At 38.5% G+C, this 9,700-nt stretch overlaps 1 protein-coding gene across 1 annotated transcript; it reads right to left on the reverse strand.

The window, feature by feature from the left end:
• Positions 1-1,604: 1,604 nt before the first annotated feature.
• LOC119915464 (neoverrucotoxin subunit alpha-like) lies at positions 1,605-8,431 on the reverse strand. Its single transcript, XM_038734999.1, has 3 exons — positions 8,344-8,431; positions 4,347-5,804; positions 1,605-2,777 (listed from the first exon to the last, which is right to left on the reverse strand). The coding sequence occupies exons 1-3, from the start codon at positions 8,429-8,431 to the stop codon at positions 2,224-2,226; spliced, it is 2,100 nt and encodes a 699-aa protein (XP_038590927.1). The 3' UTR covers positions 1,605-2,223.
• Between the last annotated feature and the right edge of the window lie 1,269 nt (positions 8,432-9,700).

Consider the following 9,700-nt stretch of genomic DNA (forward strand, 5'->3'; position numbering starts at 1 on the left):
CAACAAAATACTCGTTTAGTGTCTGTGCCTCAGCAGACGGATCCTGCAAAAGCATGCCATTGTTCTTTAGCTGTATTGACTTATTACTGGAAGAAGTTTTACCTGTTAGTTTATTGATCTGTTCCAAAATAGCTTTTGAGTTTCCATGACAGTTTTTAATAATTGTGATAAAAAAGTCTGCCTTTGCTTTTCATAGTTGTCACTTCATTCCGTAACAAAGCAGATTTTTGTCTGTCACAAGATAATTTTGACTTGTTGGCTTTTTTAAGGGCATTGTCTCTGTCTTTCATTAATTGTTGGATATCATCACTGAGCCAGGGAAAGAACACTTTCTGTTTTTGTGTTTAATTGTCACTGCAAATTCATTAATTTTTGTTTGTAAGCATTCAGTGAATTTCTGACTAATTATTTCCAATTCATTGTCCAATAGCAGAGCGTCCCAGTTCATGTTTCTTATTGCTGTGTGAAATTGTTCCTGTTTGCTCCTTGGAATGCCAATGAACTCCATTTTTCCGGAATAGGCTAAAATCGCTTTCTGGTTAATTTTCTTGTTATCAGCACCATGTTATGATCTGAGAGACCAGTTATCATATTGTAAGATTTTGTGATCCGTTCAGGATGATTGGTGAAGATTAGGTCAATTTGGGTGCTACAATTGTTTGTGATCAGTGTCCTTTAACTTTAACCATCTGGACAAGATTAAATCCATCCATAATTTGCTACAGTTTTTTCCTTGTACTGTTATTGTCCCAGTGTATTATAAAATCGCCCATCACTATAACCTCCTTTTTAAAATCACACTTTAACATTTCCTTGAACTTATTATAAAAGTCTATGTTTGCAAATGGTGTTCGATATAAGACTATTAATGTCAAAGACATCTGAGGTGCAAGAGATAGAACACGTTCTAAATCAACTGGGGTTTTCCACTGGATTTTACTGCACTGTATGTTATCTCTCACATAGATCATTACTCCTCCCCCTTTGGTGTCAGCTCTATCTCTCCTGTAGGCGACGTGCCCCGGAACTAAAAGCGCAACAGTCTGGGAATTTTTATGCAGCCAAGTTTCGAATAGGCAGAAATAATCCAGGTTTGATTCAGTCAACATGTGGATAATTTGTAATTAAGATTTCAGATTTCCAGCACATCAGCCTGATGGATGAAGTCAGACAGGAAACTTTAGGATTATAAAAACAATCATAGCAACGAGTCAATGAATCACAGTTCCACACCAGTAATGATTTGTCAATTTATTTTTAATAATAAGTTGAGTAAATACTGTATATAAATGTCTGTAGACATAATTGCAGTAGTGTATCATATTTTATGTTAATATACAGGAAAGTACACACTGCTGGAGAGAAGAGAAAATGCACTTAAAAATAAAATATTAAGGAGAACAGAGGTGTGTCCTGAATTACTCTGCAGATCTACTTGGAAATAGTCGGCCATCGTCAGGCTTTTACCCACAGCCTACTTCTGGTGAGTCAAACAACGTACAGCGTGAAAAAAATCTTTCCAGGACAAAAGTAAAAAGGTCGCAGAACTCCGCCTCTTCCTGCTTACTCAAACTACAAGAAGTAGCAGCAGAGAAAAAGAAGTAGAGCCCACACATCAGCATCCTTTATTAACAAAGTGTAAAATCTTTTTAGGGACATTGTGATAGTTTTTTTGAATTCTGTAGCTTCCATGCAGCTTTTCTAATTAGATAATTCACATAAAAATGCTTGGATGAAATGTGGCTTTGTGCTTCTTTGCGTTTCTGTTCCATATTAACTTTTGAAAGAAAGATCAAGCATCCTTCGACATTAATGAGCTGTCTTGAACCACTTACTTACTTACCTTCAGAACAAGCTATTTAAAATATATCTGTGTGCAGCACAATGAGAGCTGAAATGCACTAATGATGATAAAATTAGCTTAAAATGAAAAGAAAAAGACAATTAAACACAGGTATTTATGTCAACTGATGGTACTGCTACGAAAAAAGGGGAGAACAAAGTACACAGTCTGACTGCAAATCCACAAAATGATTTGTGATTGAACAATAAACTATAATAACAACAATGATAATATTCATGAGTGGGTGGGCCATATTTAGTAGGAAGCTTTATATTAAATTGTTATGTGACTATCATAATGGTGCTTCACAATAACAACGTATGAAACAATCATTTTGTGATCAAACTGAACTGAACTTGAAGTGAATCATGTGGTGCAGATTACAGACACAGGAGTACGTAGTTGTGTTCATAGAAAGTCCCAAAGCCTGGATAAACTGGCTCAGAGAATTTGTTGCGGAAGGTGTGGAGGTGACTCAGTGTGTCACCTGAGACATTATAGAAGGACAGACTGCCAGCAGGCCAGTCCAGATACACTCCCAGTCGGCTGCAGCCGGTAGCATGAACAGAAATATTTTGGGACTGACTATTATGCCATGCACAGAGAGTATCACTTGGTGGGTACCCTGTGTGGTCTAAACTCCAGGACATAATATTGCGTCCAAGTCCACACTGGCCATAATTTCCTTTCCTAAACAGGCCTTTGTAGGTGACACCAACAGCAACCCCTTCCTTATAGCCAGCACTCCACTCCACCTCCCAGTAGAAGCGCCCGGTCAGCCCCTCTCTGCACAGAACCTGACACACATAAGTATCAAATCTCTGCGGGAGGTCAGGATACGAGTGCCATGCTCCATAAGTTGCCTTCTTGTTCCCCTCAGACAGAGTGAGGTAGTTGTTCGCTGTGTCTGGGTCCAGAGTGAGATCACAGGAATCTGATGGAGAGAACGAGACGTCATCATCGTTACAAGCATCCCTCCCTAGTTCACAAGCTACATTTGTGGATTATTATGAACATATATTAAAGGTTATACTCATATTTTGTAACATTCACTCACATGCTCATATGTTCTTAATATAAACAGTGGTGCAAAGACATATATATGCCTTTAATTTGGGAGACCTGGGTTCAATTCTCACTGCGACACGCCCACCAATGTATACCTGAGCAAGACTCTTAGTAGTTGCTCCAGAGGTGTGCAGCAATTAGCAATTGTATGTCACTGTGCTAAATGAATGCATGTACAGAGGTGTGAAAAAGGGTTTGCCCCCTTCCTGATTTCTTATTTTGTTGCATGTTTGTCACACTGAAATGTTTCAGACAAATTGAAAACAAATTGACGTACATGGCTCTGTGACTTTTGGGAAAATACTGTGGACTGATGAGACAAAAGTTTAACTTTTTGGAATGTGTGTCCCATTACATCTGGCGTAAAAGTAACAGCATTTAAGAAAAGGAAGATAATACCAACAGTAAAAACATGGTGGTGGTAGTGTCATGGTCTCGGGCTGTTTTGCTGCTTCAGGACCTGGAAGACTTGGTGTAAATGGAACCATGAGTCTACCAAAAAATCCTGAAGGAGAAAGTCCAGCCATCTGTTCATGACCTCAAGCTGAAGTGTACTTGGGTTCTGCAGCAGGACAATGATCCAAAACACACCACGAAACCCACCTCTGAATGACTTTAGAAAAACAAAATGAAGACTTTGGAGAAGTCCTGACCTGAATCCAATTGAGATGTTGTGGCATGACCTTAAAAAAGCTGGATAAGGCTTGAAAACCCTCAAATGTGGCTGAAATACAATAATTCTGCAAAAATGAGTGGGCTAAAATTCCTCCACAGCGCTGTAAAACACTCATTGCCACTTATCGTAAACACTTGATTGCAGAAGTTGCTGCTATGGGTGGCCCATCCAGTTATTAGGTTGTGGGGAGAATCACTTTTTCAGAGCCATGTAGGTTTGGATTTTTTTTCTCCCATAACAATAAAAACATTTAAAAGCTATGTTTTGTGTTTAATTGTGTTATCTTTGTCTAATATTCCGATATGTTTGGTCTGAAGCATTTCAGTGTGACAAACATGCATTAACTCAAGAACTGTACTTCAGTTTAATGTTGAGATACTACTGAGTATTTTATACTTCTGCTGCACTACAATTCAGATGGAAATATTGTACTTTTTACTACATTATTTGACAGATTTAGATTCCACATAAACACATCAGATAAGCTTGTTATACAACACATTGTTCAATATTAAACCAGCGGACAAACATAATCAGTGATTAGCTGTGTCTCTTTGTCACGTTTCAGATAACTGTTAACTGAGAACTTTTTACTTGAGATTTCTTTTTAAAGCAATTTCAGTGTAAGCGATAACAAAATCCACAGTATTTTCCTAAGAAAAGCTCAGAATGAACTCTGTGAGTAATAAAAGTTACATGAGGTTTCTGAAGGAGAGACATTTGTTATTGTTAGTAGAACTGTGAAAATAAAGTACTTACACCAGAGCAAATCTCTTCTGCCTGTGATTTTCTCCACAGGAGGGAGGGGGGGCTTTGAAAAACCCTCAGAGACCAGTTTGCCCTTCCTGTAATGGTAGATGGTTGCTCCTGTGTATTTCTTATTTTCAATTGCTGCGATGAGGAAACAGAATCGGCTGTTGTTCTTCAGTGGTTTAGTAAGATCCTGGAAATATTTGGCTTTTTCTCTCATGTTGGTGATAACTTCATCTGAGTAGAACCACGACTCTTCATTGGTAGATTCTAATTTAGATGACTTTAAGTATTTGGTCATCGCATCAAGGCAGGGGTCAGCACTCTGCAGGGAGGTCAAAACAAAACACAGAGCCTCCTCTACACCAAGAACCTCTCGGTCCAGCTCTGACTGATTTGGGACGAACTTTGTTCCCTCCATCTTCTCTACACAGGACCTGATGATGTTGATTTCGCTCTCTTTAAAGTCCATCCACCTGGTTAGTTTCGCATGGCTGAACGGTGACTTGTCTCTGTCTTTAAAGACTTTTTCTAATTTCCTCTCATCTTCTTTGCCATTACGGATGGAGGGAATTTTCTTCTCCATGGTCTGTCTGAGATCAAATGCATAATGACCACACCATTTTTGGAAACTTCTGAACTTTTCATGAATTTGTGGAAAATTTCGCACCACTTTGTCCTCCAGCAAACCGTTGCATCTTTTTTCCAGCTGATTCAGGTCCTCCAGAGCATCTTCAGCCTTTCTTACAAGTCCAACACTGATCTCTCTCACCAGCACAGGAGCTTTGGGGGCTAACTTCTTCAGTGGCATCAGCCAGACCTTCAGTGGAACACTGTTCTCTCCCTTCTTTTCCAGCAGCTTTGGAAGTTGTATGTAGGTCTTCACTGCCTCTTCAAATGTTGCTGGGTTGCTTTCAAGAATGAAGTCTCCGTAGAATTTGCAGGAGAATTTCTCAGTCAGAGCTTTTTCTTCATCATTCAGCTTGATGTCAACTTTCCCGTCAACATTAAATTTGGGGATCTTATTTATCACAGTTTTCATTTTGCCCTTGAAGTTTTGAACACTTTCGTCATATAACTTCTCACTGTCAAACACAAAGACAGCGTTTGCTCCATAAAGGATGCCTGTGACTACATGTGTTGCAGAGCCCTTCTTAATACCATCTATCTGTTGGGTACTCATGGTTAAATGGTCGATCACTGTCAACTGCTTGAAGCGTGTGGTAGCTTTGTACTGACACGTCACTCTGCTCTGATTCTTGAATTTCTTCGTATCATTGAGATACTTGGCAGATCCTCCAACTGTAATCAGTCCACTCAGGAAACTGGCCTTCAGAGAAGAATCAACATCCAGCAGAGAGGCCTTGGATTCAATGGAGTCAGATGTGGACATTTTAAAGTCACTGCTTTGCTGACAGTTTTCAACTGTATTCTTTTTTAGAGTTTCATCATCCCACAATGTCAAACCTACAGAAATTGGAAAACAACATCATCTTTCATCATCTGATAAAACAGGACAAATCATTTTGTTGTCACACAAGCAGGCCCGCCATCGGGGGGGGTCAAAGGGTACAGATGACCCCGCCCCAAGGCCTAGGTGGGGGGGGGGGGGGGCATGCAAAGGTCTATGGTCAACCCTTAAATGGGATCAAGTTACATACTTTACTTACTGTCTTTGATAAATAACAAAAAATTTTAATGTGTTTATATGATAAATAAATTCAATATTATCATTAAAACATATTTTAAACTTGTCATCTGATAACCCGCTCCCCGCTGTTATTGTGAAAATGGTACGGTCGAAACATTTGGCCATTCACATGTCCAGGGCCCGCAAATGTAAAGCGAGTCGCTTTAAGCGAAAAGAGCAGCCAAAACAGAGAGAGAAGAATAAAATCATAGGGAGGCAATGGCCAAATCTCTGTCCAAACAATTGTGAACAAAAGTAATCTCCTCCCAGCTGATGCGAGTGAGTCGCGATAATAAACTGAAATATTTTTGTCTCTGTTTGGGACTGTGAGCTGCACTTTATCTGAGGTGCTGAAGTGAACATTTGTGTGGATTTGTGTTGATACTTCTGCCTGATCAAAAGTGTTTCAAGTAGGCTAAGTTTAGTTCATCCACCTCCTCCTCTCATCCAGCAGTACAGTCCCAAACGGTTCTGTGTCTGCAGACGTTCTGAAGGGGCCAAATCGGCAACATAGCAGGCTTATACACAGCAGAGTATAGGGCTGGTAGACTGTTTCATTTTGTTTATGAATACTCATAAATTATGGCATTATTCTCTTAACAGTACCACTTTTTTTCTGGACATGTCAGAGAACACAGATAGCCTATGTGGGAGAGAATGTGCAGAATGTTTTGAACATGAGCAGAAACCTGCTAAAACACACGAGCTGAAGTGCAGGAGTTGGAATTAAAATAAATTAATTTAATATCATTGAGGTGAGTAAAGGTGCCACAGTCATATTTGAAGAGGTTACTTCCCCAAACAAAGACAAAGAATAAAATATTTTAATGCACATTTAATGTGTATTCAAATATTAATATATTCATTTGTTAAGTTCTATGTGTGCAGCATGAAGGGACTACAAACTTTTGTTTCATTATACAGCAGTCTTATGTTGTATAATGATAAATAAACAACCTTGTAAAAGTTAAACTACAGGACAAAATATATCTATATCTAAAAGCAACACAGAGCCTGAGAGCTTTACTGCATCTATCTTCTGTCATATTTGGAATCATCAACTCCACCTGAATTTTGTTTCCCTTTATATGAATAAAGCTTAGTAACACCCACAAGTTCCCCTGTAACAGCCTCAAGAAAACTGACCTACAGTAAACACTAGTCAGCAGCACATCACAGGTCAGAGGATACAGCTGTAAATATGGTTACAGTATAATAAGCTACACATGTGGTAAACCTCTGTTTATATTATTATGATAATCATTTAGCTGACACAGCCTACTCACACAGTATTTCAGTTTAGTGCATAATTTGACCAATATGTTGATTAATGTAGTCCTCAAGATTGAATTTGATAGATGAAGTATGTGTAATTGTTCAGTCATAATTAAACTGTAGGATTTAATGCTTTGTAGTAATTTCTTCAATGTTTGTTTTAAGTTAAAAGGAGGAACATAACTGTCACAGTCTAATTTGAAAGATGTTTTAAAAACTATAATGACCTTTTGTGCTTTACAATCATACTAAGTAATTGAATATATATGCGAGCATGAACTGGATTGGAGTCTATAACACTGAATTTGGCAATGATTGTTAGGGACTCCATCTGTGTCACTACAAGGCTAATGGCCAAGAGCTTTTTTGAAATTGCCTGTGTTTGTATTAGAACTAAGGGTGGGTTGGTCGAGGTGGTGCTGGACTGGGTGTCGATGAGGGGCCCAGTTTGGAAAATGTTGTCCCCCTGTCCAAAATTCCTAATGGCAGGCCTGCACACAAGTAATGATGCAACAATTGCATCTTTCTGGCTGGTTCCAATTACAGATCTTGTCTGACCTGCTGATTCTGATTTTGGTTCCAATTCTCTGTCAACTATATTTGACAGCATACGCAAACATTAAGATGAAAAAAGGCCCATTCTGGTCCCCAGCCAATCAATTAGTGCATCCCTACAGAAAAAACTGATCTCTAACATAAACATAGATTTTTGCACATTGCAGCTTCTTATCCTGCTAGCAATTCCCTAAACAGCTTCTATTTTAAGCATATTTGATGCTTGATTCATTCTCTGAAATTTATTAAAGGAATTATAGGCTTGCACAACAAGCAACAATAAAACTTTCTCTATGTACCTGTAGACTTCAGATTAAAGGTGAAGGAATTATAAACCTTTCACTATAGTTAAATATTGTATTACAGTAGTATTTTAACTATCCACATTGAAGAAGTAAAATGTAGTCACACAAATTGATTCTCTCCGCTGTGGCCTCTTTTTTTACATTTGTTTAATATGTCAAGACTGTGAATGTCAAGTCTTACCTGGGATCAGTTGATCTTTCCGAGCATCATAGAGCATTCCTAGGGTGAAAGGTCGACCTAGAGCAGCAACCTCAGTGACACCAGCCATTTCTCCAACCTGTTGAGAAATGTCAAAGAAGTGACCACACAGATTTCAGTACTTCTCAAAGGGGCTATTTTTTTTATGTAATCATCAAGTAATCACTTTCTATTGCCTATTTAGGAACCCTAATTAAACCTTCTAACAAATTAACTGTCTTTCTAGTTAATTACTGATATACTACAACACACAAACTAACTAGCTACCATTAGGTTTAATATTCAGAATAAATGCTAGTATTAACGCTATCAAAGGTTAAAAAAAGAAGAAGACGAGACAGGGTAGGCTACTCCAATAATTCACTGATTTGCGATTGCACTTAACGCGTTAGCTAAAACAACTAAAATATCGTTCTCATAGTCAGCATCATCCATGAGATCTCAAAACTAAGAATGCAAAGAACTATAAAGGCTGGATGCAACCATATCTGGAACGACGCGTCAACAATGACACTTTCATAATTTTTTTAATATTGTTGAAGCCCTAGTTGTTCATATAAACCTCACTGCTTCTTATGTGAAGGAATCAGGTCGGATTTTCTGCACGGACACTCTGGATCTTCTCGCCTACTGATTCTGAACCGTACACCCAGGAACAACACGGCATCTAACGAAATGGAGTCCACTAACACCAAAAAATGACCATCACAACGCAGACTCAAACACAGACTCTATGTAAGGATGTTTTATGTGCTGAAACCCATCAGGACAAATGACAATTGGATCGATGTCGGGTAAAAACACGGGTCAACATCTGAAAATGATAAAACCCAAACCAGACTGGGCTTTCATCCTGTTGGACTGGTAAACGAACATTAATGCAAATCATGTGAAACAATGTGATTTTGTGCTTCAGTTGGCTCAAGTTTGATAATGTTAGTTTGCCGGCTAATGCCGACCAGTTGCTAACCAGTTGTCACAAACTGGCAAGGGGAATGTGACAAAGAGAGAGTCTACACAATATACTTACTTAAAACAAGTATAATTTATGAAACTAAAGAACACAAAATTAACGAGGTGTGGAAATAACACTGTAAGGATTGCATGGATGTGTGGCATATGTGCTGTATAGCAGTGCAAAAGAAGCAAACATTTTATTTTTTACTTTAACAGCCACGTATGAGCAAGAAAATGGCTTAAACTAACGTAACAGTCTGTTGTTGCAGGCAGTAAATCATTTCAGTTCTTTCCTTTGCCCCACACTGATGCAAACACATTTGCCAGTGATTATCTTAATGCACACTACTCCAGTAATGAATAAAGCTTTAAGTCAAGTACT

The sequence above is a fragment of the Micropterus salmoides genome, unplaced genomic scaffold (genome assembly GCF_014851395.1).
Source record: "Micropterus salmoides isolate LMB-PRFRI ecotype aquatic unplaced genomic scaffold, ASM1485139v1 Ms_hic_scaffold_21, whole genome shotgun sequence".
In the NCBI taxonomy this organism is placed as follows: Eukaryota; Metazoa; Chordata; class Actinopteri; order Centrarchiformes; family Centrarchidae; genus Micropterus; species Micropterus salmoides.